A 17,311-nucleotide genomic window follows, 5' to 3' on the forward strand; every position below is an offset into this window, starting at 1 on the left:
TATATTGTCCAAGCTCTTCAGAATGAAAGACCACAGATGGATGGAGTGGTGCACCATCTACTTCTGGCTCACTCTCAGGTTTGCTGCTCCATCTCAGCCTGAATTAAACAATTCACAGGGACTGTGCAGGGGTCCACTTCAGATCAGAAGGGAGAGCAGCCTTGATAGTGCCACAGAAGGATGGTCCAACACCTCTAACTCTGGCATTCTTTGAACTCACCATGGAATGTGCCGCTGTATATCATTATAGAAGTCATTATCTGTCTTTGATTTCAATATTCTCTGTAACCTATTTATAAGCAAGATTTACTCATGTGTCAAATTTACAAGGAAGTTTCAATGAGGTAAAATTTATATCCTATGAAAATATTGAGGTATACAAACACATTATTGTAAATATCATCTAATCATATATTGGGCAGTGAGGAATTTTATAAATTAGTGCTATCAAGAATAAAAAGTGAAATGGACATACGTGAAAAATGGAGTCTTTATTATTAAGAAGAATTAAAATTATTCAGCAGAAAGGAACTCATTAACTTATGACACATTAGGGATGGTCATCAATGTTGGCAATCTTATATATAGAATATCAAATTTGATTATCAGATAAATGCACTGATGTATCTCTTTATGTTTTCAATTGTCTTCCTCTGATAACCCCCAATTCCATTTCTCTCACTCCAGAATTAAAAAACTTTTCTGAATCCTTCTAAAGATATAATGTGCACTTATCAATAACCATATATGAATTCTTCTATTGCCTTTAAAACAAAAATTACAGCTTTTTGAACTCTGAGATAACAATAAAACCATAAGTTCATGATTTATGATTTCTAAGGTAACAAACAAAATGGTATCTAAGGTAAAGTACAAGAAATAAAAACTTATTTGTTTTAATAAAACACTTAGGTAAATTTAATGAAATCTCTGATACAACTTCACTAATCATGCAATTTTTTTAACTAGGATAATATAAAGTAGTATGCTTAAGTGTACAGTTTAAAAAGGTCTAAAATAATTTTGAAAGTATGTCTTAATAGCATTTATTTATTATTAATCTACATGGAAAAATTACTTTAATATACTAGGGTATGACAAATTTGAAATAAACAGAAGAATTTCCAGGTGGCAGTTATTTAATGAATTGTGTGGAATATTCTTGGCCAATTGTCAGCTTTGCCAAGTACAGAGAAAACCGCCTTTTGTTTTGAACATTAATGTATAAAATCACTCAAGTACTTATACAGAAATACTGCTTATCATTTTGTAACTTTATGAAATGAATAGAGTGTAAATGAATGTAACCTGAAGTAGAAGACACTTTACTTTTTCTGCCTCATTTTCTAGGGGAGTGAGGTTAAGAGAGACATATTTCCTCTAGCATGGAGCCAATACAGAGCCAATGATTTCTCTACTCCTTTGAGTAACTACAGATATTTATTGTCTAAATTTTGAAAGGGAAAATGTTTGCCAATTGGTATTATGAGAAAACTTATTTTATGCCAAGGCTTTCCTCTGTGAGCAAAAACTCTTTAAAATAATTTATACTGGTATTGACATTGCTGTTATTTTGCATTTAATTGAGGCCTACATGGAACCAAGAGTCCAAAGACTAGAAGATTTTTAACATACCTTTGGACTTTTGCTTGGGATTAAAGATGATCACCATTCACATACTAAGCCATGTAAAGGTTACACGAATGTCTTACCTTAATAAATTATTACTGTCAACATTTATAGCATATAAGTGTGGAATTAAACCTGAAAAGAAAAATTCAACTAATTTATACTTTCATCGTAATAGTTACACATACACTGAACCTCATTTAACCATTATATATAAAAGGTTTTTAACAAAGAGATCATTTATTGTGACACAATTTGATTACCATAATTGTAATTTCATCGTTTGTTACCTTACCTACTATTGAATTTCTCTGGGTGTTTCTCTCTCATGATGTGGAATCTGTGTGCAATGGAGGCATCCTAAAGGGAGAAATGGGGAAAAAACAGAATAGTTTATAATCCTATTATCCTACAGAAGTATAAATTAAAAATGACCAATATTTTAAATTCAAATTAGTTTTGTCAAGATGTTCTAAAATTGACATATAATCCATGTCAAACCTGAACAAGTGTGATTTATGGTGTCATGTCATGATTGGTTACTGTTCATCTTTACATCTAGGAGTTGATTTCTATTTGTTTTATATATCTCCTTTAAAATATCTAATTTTGGTACCAGACTCACAGTATGTTTAAGATAGCACATAAAATCATAAATCTCAAATAGTAGTTGAAAGTATTGATAAAGAATAGTTAGAAGGACAGCCTAATTGGGAAAATGATGGTAGAAAAGCTCCTACTTCTTTGAGTAGGTAGAAAGATAGTATGAGGGTGCTGGTCTAGTAGAGGCAACTGTAATACTTGACTTCAAAGTCAAGTCCTTGGTGTGTAATTAATAACTGTTCAGTCCACAAGAAGTTTTCTGAACCATTTTGCTTAATGGTAAAAAGCAACAAAGAGAAAGACTTATTTCTGGAGAACTGGTGACAGGTATAACTCATCTCTGAAACCCTAAGTGTAACAGTTCTGAACCCCAATGGGTGTTTTTTACTATCAAGATATCCTGAGGGTTTTTTTTTTTAATAAAATTTACAAGGAATGTGTGAGGTTGGTGGGATATTGTGATTCAAACTTTTCAAGGGTCCATTCTGACATTAATGAGTTAAACCTATTATATCAAGTGAGATATTTTCCCATTCTTCATCCACATGATTAATCACTCGAATGAGAAACTAATATATTTACCAGTCATCTCAACAGAAAAGAGCTATTGTTGTGATTAAATGTTAATTTGTCTCATAGTGAAGTTAAAGAAAAAGATCCAACACAAAGGAATAAAGAAGTTGTGTATTTAAGAGAATCTTGGAAACACTAGTCAAGGATTAAAAATCTCATGAATGAAATGAAAAGGCTCATGTGCTTACTCATGCATAGTAAAGCATGAGGCCCAACAAGAGAGGGACCAATGCCCAATGCAGATGGCAGAGAGTTGCTTATCCCTGTAAGAAAGGGCTAATAATCATTTTTTTTTTCTGAATAAACATTTTATTTTCTAAAAATTGTCAAATGTTTTAATTAATCCATAAATGAAAGGACTCATGGATATAGGCAGATGAGTATAGAAATAACACCTTTAAAAGTCACCCCAAAATTTCTCTATGGTTTAGTTTTTCAACATACAACTTTGTTAAAAAAAAAAAAAAAAAACATGGTCAAGTTCCTGGTTTGCTAGGAAGTAGAAATATGAAAACATGGCTCATGTTTATTGATCCAATAGCTCTCAAACCTAGTCAAAGAATTTCTCTTTATAATTCTAAGTCATAATCATATTATAGATTATGAAGTTATCTTAATGTGGTATGAAATTGTAGAAAAATCTGAACTGAGCTACTTGTAATATATATGTGGCATGATCATTCATTAATTTAAAAAAAAAAAAAACTTTATCCCTACTCTGGTGCAAAATCAATTTGGAATGCCTTCTTTTTTTTTTTTTTTTTTGAGGTTTGTCTATTAATCTTTATTCTTTTTTTTTTAATTTTTTATTGTTGGCTGTTCAAAACATTACATAGTTCTTGATATATCATATTTCACAATTTGATTCAAGTGGGTTATGAGCTCCCATTTTTACCCCATATACAGATTGCAGAATCACATCAGTTACACATCCATTGATTTACATATTGCCATACTAGTGTCTGTTGTATTCTAATTAAATGTATGCATCAGCAGATCACTTAAACAAAAGCACAGTAATATGAATCAAAGACTGAAAATGAATGATCAATATTGGTTACCCATAGGAAGAATATCATTGAATTTTCTCTTGTTTGAATTATTTGTTTCTGCTAACTTGGAGAAACAAATTTTTACAAATGGATTATGTAGTATAATTTTCTTTACAAGTGTATATTTTTGCAATAATAATAAAAATTCATTCTTTCTATAGCAACATAAACAGGACAGAGAAAGGGAGAGAGGAGTAGAGACAAGGGGAGACATATAAAAAGAACTAGACTAGACTTACAATGGAGTACACTAATATGGACCATTAGGACACCAAATAACCAGAGATGAACTTAATATTGGCTCTAAATCCAAGACACTCAGGCAATAGATCATTCATTCAGTAAAAAAGAGGGCAAAATAAAAACTAGTGTGAAACACTGGCAGGCCTTTTCCGTGTTGAATGGGTTCCACCACAAAGAGAGTGCTGGCTTTGCTGACTATAGAATTGATAGGAATAATGACAGCAGGTGTTCATTTGGATGAGAATTCAAAGTCACAAGGGACCTTGTCACTTTGGCATTACTCCAAGGGGCTTCAAAGAGTTCTGCCAAATGCTGTAAACTTACTGAACAGTCATATTTCAGGGATACTTAGGATTCTCTATCCAGAAACCAAATAAGAAAGAATAAATATGACATTTTTAAATAAATTGTGCCCTTCCTGTCTCTATGTGGTATAGCTTTCAGGGAACAGAAACTAAATCAGCATTACTTCCACTTCCTAAAATGACACTGAATTCAGTTAGACTTTCCTACTCTAAGCCTTGCAACTTTGAGCAAACTGTTTATTCATGGAGAGTCAGTGCTTTCTTATCTTGAAGAGAAAATAATATACCTTATAACTACCTTGGTGGAGACTAAATGAGATTATTCTATATCATGACTGGAACAGTGATTTTTAAGGCAGATGCTCACTTATTTTATAAACAAACAAGAATTTTCTGGAATGCAAAAGGAGGTGCTAAAACATGCTTAAACAACATAATTTTCAAATATGTTTACTGACACTTAAATTGGTTTTACTATTTCCTGAAACTATTAATAATTTTAAATTTTTTAAAATCACATCTAAGAAAAAGCAAAACATAAACTCACGTTATTTAAGCAGAAAATTTCAGAGTAATTTTAAAAGATATTCTTACATATGAATCAATACATACAAATATTCACATATAAAAGAATCAGCTTTTTAATCATATCTATCCCAAGTGTTTTTGCTCTTCTGAAAATTGTTTTTTTCTTATATGGGATAAAATTGCCATAAATCTTCAAGGTTCCATTTTAGGATATTAATTTGTAGTAAATGTTAATTTTCTGTGGATTATATGTTTTAAATTGAGAGACTATTCTGTAAGTGCTGATATATTTGAGCATACAGTGACAGAATATTATCAATTCTAAAGACTTTATTAAAATGTGAAATATATTTCACCAAATTTTTCCATGGGTATTCTCTTTTATTCTGTTTAAAGAAACTTTCACATGTATGCTCACAAAACTTGCAAATACATTGTTTTAATGTTAGAATATTAGGTAATTGTACCAATTAAGTTTTCTAATTTCATACCATTTTAGGATACAATATAAATTTACAAATACATACCATCAAAGAGGTTATTCCAAAATACAACTGTAGAATTTAAAATTAATTCTTGAATATTATATGAGTTTTTGTTGTTGAAATGATTCAGCTCTTCCTTGATTATGGGGAGATAAATTCCAATTTTTCCCTGTATGCAAGCTTTTTATCCCCCTAAAATTGTAACTTTCTAAAATGTTTCAAAACTGAAACTTTCTGGTCCTCTATTTATTGAGGGTTTGTTTTTTTTTTTTTTTTTTTTGAAAGGGGTAACCAGGGATTGAACTCTGGGGCACTCAACCTCTGAGCCACATCCCCAGCCGTATTTTGTAGTTTATTTAGAGACAGTGTCTTACTGAGATGCTTAGTACCTCGCTTTTGCTGAGGCTGGCTTGGAACTTGCCATTCTCCTGCCTCAGATTCCCTAGCTGCTGGGATTACAATTGTGTGTCACTGTGCCTAGCACATTGAGTATTTCATTAAAGATTTCCAGTGATATATTTTTCTTTTTTGAGCTATTATTAATACAAAAAAAACCCCTCACCAATTTAAGTGTGTAATTTGATAAGTTTTGACAAAGTAATAACCACCATCTTATCATATGCTATATATACATTTTTATTTCTTCTTATGTGATATACCTACTAATGTTCATTTTCTGTTTCAATGATGTATATTAAATTGACTGGATTCAAGAGATAGCTCTATACTTTACTGAATATTTGACCTTGAAAATTCTGCTTAGACTTTCAACGCTCCCATTTACGTATCTTAAAATAAGAATAATACTAATAATCCTTGATTTTTAGATATAATGCTAATATCTGGAAATAGAACTGTGCCTAGCATGGAGAAAGCAAGAAAATAAATGCTAGCTGTTATCATTATTGAAATATACTGATTATGATTTTGAGATTCATATTATTTTTCTCTTTGGTTTATAGATACTGTAAATTAAATTCCATAATTCTAAAGATGGAGCTCTTGGGAAAAGTTGTGTTTTAGTATTCAACATTTTGTGGATTTTAGAAGGATTATACCATGCATATATTATAAATTATTTAACAAATCTAAAAGGATCAGAAACAGTATGCTATACTTAAATTTCACATAAATATTTCTGCACTGTACATATGAATATTGACTCAGGGAAAGATAAATTGGCATTACAAAGAGGAGGTCAGTTCGGCTTATATTTCTACCAAAGACACTAAGAAAATTTTGGTTTTCAAAGCTTTGTTAGACTTTGAACTTTTAGATAAGAGTTGCAATTCCATAATATATTTTTCATATGCAATTAACAATCTTTGCTCACCTGATAATCTTTATCTGGGTATGATATTTCCAGAAGTCACTGTTTTTGCCTCTTAAGATTTTACTTAAGAAAATGATTATAATAATCACAAGTGACATTATTTAACAGGTAGGTTTTATCAGATATTGATTATATGAGATTCTGCCTTAATGAATCAGAATTATTTTTTCATGCTTTACAACAGTTAATAACACATGGAAATTATTTATTTCTTAAAGTTTTTAAAGAATTTATTTGTGAATTGTTGGCTTAGTAATTTTTGGACTAATTGACATTTTAGTTTTCTTCATTTCTCTCCCTATTTATATTTTCTATGTCTACATAAATTAATTAAAATGCCATTTTTATAATCTTATCTGTGGTGGGCTGAATGGTGGTTCTCCAAAGATATTGGGTCCTAATCTTGGGAACTTGGTAGATTGTTTGCAGATGATATCAAGTTCATGACTGATATTTCTTGGGAATTGTGACTGTTTCTACCTGCACTAATTATTTTGGAATAGAAATAGCCATAACTATTATATTCGTTCAACCACTATACTTTAAAAGCAGATCATTTGTTTTCTAGTTTCATAGGTCCACAAATGGAGAGGGATTTTACCCCCAAGTGAATTAGACCAACTCTCAGTTATGTTTAATGTAAATGATGAGGTTTGGCACTTTGAGCTGATGATATTTAGATGAGATTTTTCTGTTTCATTTGATGTTGGAAAGGACTGAGACAAGTGAACACACTGGGATGGAGTAAACACATTCTGTTTACAGGCAGGCATGAATCTGGGTGTGAGAGGATAGACAGGGGTAGGAAGAAAAGTGATTCTTAAATATATTACGTACTAATTCCTAAAAACTGAAAATGTTACCTCGCATGGTACTATGGCTTGAATACAGTTTGTTTCCTAGGAAAATCATGTTGGAATTTACTTCCTCAATGCTCTAGTCTTTGGAGATGGGGCTTCAGGTAAGGTATTGGGGTCTTGGGAATGGAGCCCTCATGAGTGGATTAGTGTTGCTGTCATAAGAATGGGTTTATTATTGTGGGAATTTGGCCCCCTTTTCCTCATATTTTTGCTGGTTTGCATTCTGCTTTCCACCATGAGTGGTAGTACATGAGTTCCTTACCAGATATTAACATCATACCTGTGGAATTTCCAGCACACAGGGCTGTGAACAAAAATAAACCTCTTTTCTTCATAAATTACCCAGTGTTAGACATGCTGTTGTAGCAACAGAAAAATAGACAAAGATATATGGTAAACATTTTGCAAGTATTATTAAATTAAGTATCATGGGTTGAGAAGATTATCCTGGGTTATTCAGGTGGGATCAAAATATCTTCACAAGTTTTCTTACGAGAGAGAGAGACGGAAATTGGACAGAAGAGGAACTCCATGTGCCTTTATCAGAATTGACTGGAGTGGTACATTCATGGTACATCCACTCAAGAAATGAAGAAAACCACCAAAAGCTAAATCTTATATGGAATTTCTTCTCCCCTACAGCGTCTTGAGGAAACACAAACTTTCTGAAACTTTGATTTCAGCCCAGTGACACTAAATTTGTATTTGTGTTCTCTTAAACTGAGAGAGAATAAATGTCTATTGTGCTAAGCCACCAAATTTTGTGATAATTTGTTACAGAAGGCATAAAAAGCTTACATATCATTTAGATTTTTTGAGAAAAGCATTATCTTTTAATTTTTTTTCTGAACCCATTGTTGTCCCTAGTCTCACAATTATAATTTTTATTAGCTTTGTACATAATATGATATTTCTAATTTGTAATTTAGCAAACAAGCACATAAGCTAATTAGAATTGGGCTTGCAAGGTCTATAAGTCAACTCCATGAAGTAGGCACTAAGAAATAAAACAGCAAAATCCTAGAAAGGAAGAAATTTTTGTTTATAAAAGAAAGACTTACTGTAACCCCCAGATAATACTGCTGGTAATCTATTTAGCATGCATTAAAGGTCTTTTAAAATACCATAGAATAGATCAAGAATAAAATGATAACAGTTATATGCATTATGAACAAAACATATCTTTTTAACAGATGATAAATATTAGGAAGAAAGAATTCAAAGGTGCCCCGCTGACTGGCAGACTTACACCAGAGACAAGGCCCCGCGCAGGCCCTGGACCAGGACCATTTCGCTGACCCACAGACCCACGCTGAAGCCCAGGCTCAGTCCTAGGACCGCCCTCACCGACTTGTGCAGAACCTAGGCTAAGGTCAGTACCAGAACCCCCTTGTTGACCAGCAGACCCATGCTAGAGCCCAGGCCTCAGCCCAGGACTGCCTCACATACCAGCAGACCCACACCAGAGCACAGGCCTAACACACCTCCACTTTGGGACACTGCAGCCATTGCCATATCTCTCCCCATGCAGTAGCCTCCACTTTGGGACAACAGAAAGGGCATGGAGGTAGCTGCATCTCTGAACAGGCAGCACACCCTTTCAGCCACATCTTTGAAAGTGGTTGATGCATCTTGGGACACCCCTACTACTATATTGAATTACCTTCGCTATTGCAACTACCATCTTTAGTTCCAGTAGCATTTATCATGGGACACCAGCCAGGGTCTAGAAGCCCAACACCAAAATGAGGTACAGTTAACCTGTAGGAACACTACAAGATTACAGGTAAAAACTGTAATATCTCAGATCTGCACTACAAGAAAGGAGGACAAAGAGTCAACATGAAAACACAGGGAGAAAAGTGCCCCCAAATCCAAGATACTACAATAAGAGAATCCATGGAAAGCGCAGTTGGTGAAATGTCAGAGAAGAAGTTCAGAATATACATAATTAAAATGATCTACAAATTAAAGAATGCTTTAAGTAGCAAATACAAGCAAAAATTGACCACTCCAACAAAGACACAAGAAAACAAATACAGGCAACCATTGATCTCACTAACAGAGAGATAAGGGAGCAAATACAGACAATCAATGACCACACCAACAAAGAGATAAGGGAGCAAATACAGGTAGCCAGGTAGCAAAAGATTACTTCAAGAAAGAGATAGAGATTCTAAAGTTAAACAACAACAACAAAAAAAACAAAACAAACAGAAATCATGGAAATGAAGGAAACAATAAATCAAATTGAAAACTCAGTAGAAAGCATCACCAACAGACTAGATCACCTGGAAGACAGAACTTCAGATAACAAAGATAAAATATACAATCTTGAAAATAAAGCTGACAACAGTGAAGATGGTAAGAAATCATGATCAGAACACCCAAGAATTATGGGATAAAAATCAAAGGACCAAGTCTAAGATTTATTGAGATAGAGGAAGGTACAGAGATTCAAACCAATGGAAAGCACAATCTCTTCAATGAACCAATATCAGAAAATTTCCCAAACATGAAGAATGAAATGGAAAACCAAATACAAGAGGCTTACACGAACAGCGAATGTACAAAGTTACAACAGATCTACACCAAGGCACATTAGAATGAAAATTCATAGCATACAGAATAAGGATAGAATCTTAAAAGTGGCAAAAAAGAGGAATCAGATCTCACAGAGGGGGAGATCAATTTGTATCAGCAAATTTTTCAACCGAGACCCTCAAAGCCAGGAGATTTGGAACAACATATACCAAGCTCTGAAAGAAAATGGATGCCAACCAAGAATCTTATATCCAGCAAAACTGAGCTTCAGATTTGATGATAAAATAAAAACCTTTTATGATAAACAAAAGTTTAAAGCATTGAACAGCGAGAAAGCCTGCACTACAGAGCATTCTCAGCAAAATATTCCAGGAGGAAATGAAAAACAGCAAAGGGAGAAACTATACTAAAGGAAAGGCCAATCAAAGGAGAAACCATGTCAAGTTAAAAACCGAAAATAAAACAAAATAACTGGAATACAAATAATACTTTAATAAAAAACCAGAACGTGAATGGCCTAAACTCATCAATTAAAAGACATGGGCCGACAGATTGGATTAAAAAATGCCTTCAAGAGAAGGCATCTATGTATATCGAACAAACCCTTCTCAACTACAAGAATAAAATATACCACAACACAATTACACTGGGTGGCTTTAATACACTTTCCTCACCACTGGATATATCTTCCAAATAAAAACTAAACAAGGAAACTATAGAACTCAATAAAATAATCAGTAATTTAGACTTAACAGGCATACACAGAATATTCCATCCATCAACAAGCACAAGCAAATACACTTTCTTCTCAGCAGCACATGGATCCTTCTCCAAAACAGACTATATGTTATGCCACAAAGCAGGTCTTAGCAAATACCCCCCAAAAAGAAAAAAAAATAGAGATATTACTCTGTATTCTATCTGACCGGTAATGGAATGAAACTAGAAAATAATGATAAAAAAAGAAGCTACTCCAACACCTGGATACTAAATAATACACTATTGAATGATGCATGGATAACATAAGACATCAGGGAGAAGATAAAAAAATTCTTAGAGGTAAATAAGAACTCTGATACAACTTATCAAGATCTATGGGACACTATGAAGGCAGTGCTAAGACAAAAGTTCGTTGCATTAAGTTCATTCATTAAAAGAAGAAAAAGTCAACAAACAGTGTGACATTACATCTCAAAGCTCTAGAAAAAGAAGAACAAACTAACACCAAAAGTATTAGAAGACAGGAAATAATTAAAATCAGGGTGGGAATCAATGAAATTGAAACAAAAGAAACAATTCAAAAAATTGACAAAAAGCTGGTTCTTTTAAATAAATAAATAAAATTGACAAGCCCTTAGCCAACCTAAGGAACAGAGAGAGAGAAAACACAAATTACTAAAATTTGTGGTGAAAAAGAAAATATCACAACAGACACTATTGAATACAGAAGAAAATTAAAAACTAGTTTGAAAATTTATGCCCCAATAAAATAGAAAGCCTCAAAAACACTAACAAATTTTTAGAGGCATCTGATCAACCGAAACTGAGTCAAGAGGACATACACCATTTAAACAAGGAAATAGAAGACACCATCAAAAGCGTACCAACCATGAGAAACCCAGGACCAGATGGTTTCACAGCTGAGTTCTACAAGACCTACAATGAATGATTAATACCACTACTCTTCAAATCATTTCATGAAATAGAAAAGAAGGGATCTCTTCCAAACTCATTCTATGAAGCTACTATCATCCTGCTACCAAAGCATCCATTTCAGAACACTGATGCAAAAATTCTCATTGAAATTCTGCAAATCACATACAAAAACACATTAAAGAAATAGTGTACCATGATCAGGTGTGGTTCATTCTAGGGATGCAAGGATGGTTCAACATAAGGAAATCAATAAATATAATTTATCACATCAATAGACTTAAAGATAAGAATGATAATATTATATCAATGGATATAGAGAAAACATTTAACAAAATACAGCACCCCCTTTCATGTTCAAAACACTAGAAAAACTGGGGATGTAGGATGCTACCTCAATATTGTAAAAGCTATGTATGCTAAAAGCAAGGCCAACATCATTCTAAATGGAGAAAAATTGGTAGCATTCCCTCTGAAATCCTGAACAAGATAGATGCGCTCTTTCACCACTTCTATTCAACATAGTCCTTGAAACTCTAACCAGAGCAATTAGACAAAAGAAATTAAAGGGATGTGAATAGGAAAAGAAGAACTCAAAATATCATTATGTGCTGATGACAAGATTCTTTACTTAGAGGATTCAAAAAACTTCTAAAATTAACAAATGAATTCAGCAAAGTAGCAGCATATAAAATCAATACCCATAATTCAAATGCACTTTTATACATCACTGAGGAATCCTCTGAAAGAGAAATTAGGAAAACTATCCTTTTTGCAATAGCCTCAAAAAAATAAATATAATACTTGGGAATCAACTTAACAAAAGAGGTGAAAAACCTCTACTATGAAAACTATAGAACACTAAAGAAAGAAATTGAAGACCTTAGAAGATGGAACATTCTCCCATGCTCTTGGATAGGTAAAATTGTCAAAACATCCATACAGATTCAATATGATTCCAATTAAAATCCCAATGTCATTCCTTATAGAAATAGAAAAAGACATTATGAAACTCATTTAGAAAACTAAGAGACCCAGACTAGCCAAAGCAATTCCTAGCAAGAAGTGTGAAACAGAAGGTATCACAATACCAGACCTTAAACTATACTACAAAGCTATAGTAATGAAAATGACATGGTATTTTCACCAAAATAGCTATGTGCACCAGTGGTACACAAAAGAAGACTCAGAGACAAACCCACTAAAATACAGTTATCTCATACTAGACAAAGGTACCAAAAACATACATTGGAGAATAGGTAACCTCTTCAACAGATGGTGTTGAGAGAACTGAAATCCATATGCAGCAAAATAAAACTAATCCCCCATCTTTCATCAAGTACAAAACTCAACTCAAAGTGAATTAAGGACCTAGGAATTAGACCACAGACCCTGTGCCTAATAGAGAAAAAGGTAGACCCAATAGCTCATATTAAATATGGTTGTTCTTATATGGGTTTTATCCCTTCCTATAAAGTTTGCAGTAAATATATAAGAAAGTTATTATTATATTGCTTAAACCATAGGGACCAATACATTACTACAATATCCACCTATTTTCTCTAAGTATCAGTTAACTATAAAATATTTAACCAAAACACTTTGTAAAGAAAATCATGGACCTAAATATCTCCCAGGTTCTGTCAGTATCCATTGAATAATATAACATTTCAGTGTTTTCTTCAAAATTTCTGATCTCCTTATAATAGAATTTTTATCTCATAATTTGCATTTTTATTTCTTTATTAGAAAAATGTGACAAATGTATGAACTTAAATAGCTGTAAATTAGATTATAATCATGATATATGCTTGAGATTTTGCTTTCAAAAAATTTAGGTCAACACCATATATTTTAAACTATTCTTTCAATAGTAAATTAAATACTTAAATATGTTTCAGTGTTTTTCTGATAACTATTATCTTTAGTAATCAAGGTATCATTTTTAGTTAATGCAGAAATGCTGAATCCATTAATTACATTTATGTCTGAGTTTCATTAAGTTACTATAGTAGCTATTCACCCTTTTAAAAGCTGCAATTGCATTCTGCGATTTCATGTAACTTCAGCCAATCTGTAAAGAAAGTCCTGTTGCTTCTGAATACTAGGAATTTGAAATGTGATATCATTTTTAATAAAGCCAAGCTAGGCATAATGCTTGGTTTTGCAAAATAAATCCAAGTCAAAACCTCCATCATTGTACTGAGGGTTGGAATGACCAAAGTACAAACAGCAACCAGTAAACTGGGATGCAGTAGCATGAGGAGCAGGTACTAAAACAGGTGGCACAGAGGCTGCATTGCCACAAAGGAAGAGGGGAAATGAGACTGAAAAAAACAAAGCAAAAAAAAAAAATTAATTTACTATTTTTATAGGAGTGGAAATAGATCTCAATAATGAGAGAAGAAGTAAACCTGTATAGGAAACTGATGGTTCCTCTGGAGGATTATACTGGGGTAGGGAACTGAATAGTTTATTAGAACCAGAATTTGAATTAATACAACTTTCACAACATAAGTATGAAAGTAAGGCTTGCTATAACCTCCATAAACTCAATAAATGTCAACAGAATCAGTGTGGCATTCAAGGATAAGATACAAAGTATAATTATGTAGTTTTAACCTCATTAATATCCTTAGTAAATTTATGATAGTGTTTTAGATTAAAAAAAGCCTGGAAATCTAATTGATTTCTGTAACTCAGTGTAAGTCATGAAGTTGGAGTAGCCAAAACAAAAAGCCAAAATATATGTTATCTACTTATAAGTATTGTGTAGCCTTGTACTGTCTCTAAGAATTACTTCCAAAAATATTCCATTTTATAATAAGAATGATTTCCAAAATATTATTAAATTCTGTTTAAAAAACAATCATATTAATAACTTGGTTGATTTAAATAAGGTATCTATCTCCAAGTGAGGGCACACAGTATACTGATTTAACTCCCCTTTCATCTGGCAGCCATGTGGATAGCTGATAAACAATTAAATACTGGATTTCTCAAGTTAATCTCTAAGTGAGAATGATTATTTAAGTATTGTTCCTTTCCATTTCCTCCACTCTTAATCAGCACCACCTTACAGAGCAATATGCATCTATCAAAGATAGAGGGTACAACTTAACAGTTTTAGGGTAAAAGCCATTGCTGGGAACCACAGAAGGCTGAGGGAAGCTGCTATACCAAACTTGATCAAACTTCCTGTACATGTCCTGCTACCTGGAAAAAGAGGATATAATTTGTAACTCTTGTTTGTAACTCTTCATGAAGCCAATCACTCCCAATTGAAACACAGACACTAATTCCCTTACCCTCTTAACCTCTGAGAACCTTAATCTAGTGATTCTGGAAATTCTGCAGTGTGATTTCTATTAAATATTTAATTCAACTATTACTCTGTTTAAAATTACAATACTTTATATGTATGCAGAGTTGTGTGATTTGTAAAGGATCTTCTGATAAATTATATATTTCAACCTTATTAATTTGGGTAAATTAGATATCTGACCTTCTGAAACAGAAGCAGGGCATACATTAATATTAGAAAGAAAATATCTATATGGGTTTAAATTTGTGTCTTTTCGGAAATTAGGCTGAGTTTAGTCTTTTGATTGCTAATCCATTACTCAAGCTTTTACTTCAACACCTAGCCAAGCATCATGGATCCTAAAATAATAAATATTATTTAGAAAATGAGAAGGTGATTATGTTCATAATCCTATTCTTAACCTAATGGTGAGTTTTGTTTAATTAATGATGTAGTTCCTAGGGAGTGTTTGAAAGCAAAATGATGTTATTTGGTTCTTATTAAATAATAAAGAGAATTTGCACTTATATTGTTCTCAAAAATAAATGTTATTTTAAGTATTATTTTCATGTAATCACAATCCAGAAAGGACTGAATCAGTAAACCAGTAGCTTGAGACTATCATCAGATGTTAAGTTATATAACTTCCTTTAGAAGACTTGAGTCTAATATCTCTCAGCAAAAATACCTGTATGCCTCAGGGCTTCAAAGAGCATTATAAAAAGTGACCACAGAACTCCCTTTTTAGTGAACTAATATTTGAAAGAGAATAAAGACCTATGGTATAATCCGCATAAATAAATAATACTGACTTTGCAAAGACTTCAGAGACAAAAATATTTTCTTCTAATATAAGAATTAAAACCTATTCTAAATTAAGAAAAAAAAAAAGTTCTAGAAAACAGAAGGAAATTTTGTTCCTGTTAATATTTGCTTTTACTTTGTCCCTGAAAGAAGCTGCAAGTAGTTTGTCGTGACTGTCCTATGCATAGGAGAGAAAGGAACAATAGTGCCAACAGCTGTTATTCACTGAAGGAACTGTCTTGTTGGAGGAGAGATGGGGCAGATATAGTCTGAGGCAAATGTGACGGCTATATTGAAAGCCCTGAGGAAAAATCTGAACATAACAATGAAAAAACTCATATATCAGACAGTGCTTTGGAAATGCTGAAAGTATATCCTTAGATATTTCCACCAACATGAAACTTTAGATCTATTTCCTATGTAAGAACAAGCATTTTACAATTTTGGCCTGTTTGAATATAAATCAATATAGTTGTCACATTTATTAGAGTAACACCAATTGTGGGGTGTACAGAAGTAATGGATATTAGATTCTACTTTAAATTTTTTTATTAGTTGTTCAAAACATTACAAAGTTCTTGACATATCATATTTCATACATTTGATTCAAGTGGATTATGAACTCCCATTTTTACCCTATATACATATTGCAGATTCACATCGGTTACACATCCACTTTTTTACCTACTGCCATACTAGTGTATGTTGTATTCTGCTGCCTTTCCTATCCTCTACTATCCCCCTTCCCTTCCCCTTCCCTCCCCTCCCCTCCCCTTCCCTCCCCTCCCCTCCCTTCCAATCTTCTCTCCCTACCCCATCTACTGTAATTCATTTCTCTCTCTTGTTTTTTTTTCCCTTTCCCCTCACTTCCTCTTATATGTAATTTTGTATAACAATGAGGGTCTCCTTCTTTTACCATGCAATTTCCCTTCTCTCTCTCTTTCCCTCCCGCCTCTTATCCCTGTTTAGTGGTGATCTTCTTCTCATGCTCTTCCTCTCTATTCTGTTCTTAGTTGTTCTCCTTATATCAAAGAAGACATTTGGCATTTATTTTTTAGGGATTGGCTAGCTTCACTTAGCATAATCTGCTCTAGTGCCATCCATTTCCCTGCAAATTCAATGATTTTGTCATTTTTTAGTGCAGAGTAATACTCCATTGTGTATAAATGCCACATTTTTTAATCCATTCATCTATTGAAGGGCATCTGGGTTGGTTCTACAGTCTAGCTATTGTGAATTGTGCTGCTATGAACATTGTTGTAGCAGTGTCCCTGTAGCACCCTATTTTAAGGTCTTTAGGGAATAGTCCAAGAAGGGGAATAGCTGGGTCAAATGGTGGTTCCATTCCCAGGTTTCCAAGGAATCTCCATACTGCTTTCCAAATTGGCCGCACCA

The 17,311-nt window shown here is 33.0% G+C and overlaps 1 protein-coding gene across 9 annotated transcripts in view; it reads right to left on the minus strand.

The window, feature by feature from the left end:
• The window catches only part of Dgkb (diacylglycerol kinase beta), a 769,121-nt gene that overhangs the window by 294,047 nt on the left and 457,763 nt on the right, over positions 1 to 17,311 (minus strand). For all 9 annotated transcript variants that reach the window (XM_058585317.1, XM_058585316.1, XM_058585318.1 and 6 more), the window contains one exon: positions 1,925 to 1,989. In XM_058585317.1, the coding sequence (XP_058441300.1) occupies positions 1,925 to 1,989 (65 nt within the window). The remainder of the gene's footprint in view (positions 1 to 1,924; positions 1,990 to 17,311) is intronic.

This window comes from Marmota monax, unplaced genomic scaffold (genome assembly GCF_021218885.2).
Source record: "Marmota monax isolate L192 unplaced genomic scaffold, Marmota_monax_Labrador192_F-V1.1 WCK01_AAM20220418_F8-fsc00057, whole genome shotgun sequence".
In the NCBI taxonomy this organism is placed as follows: domain Eukaryota; kingdom Metazoa; phylum Chordata; class Mammalia; order Rodentia; family Sciuridae; genus Marmota; species Marmota monax.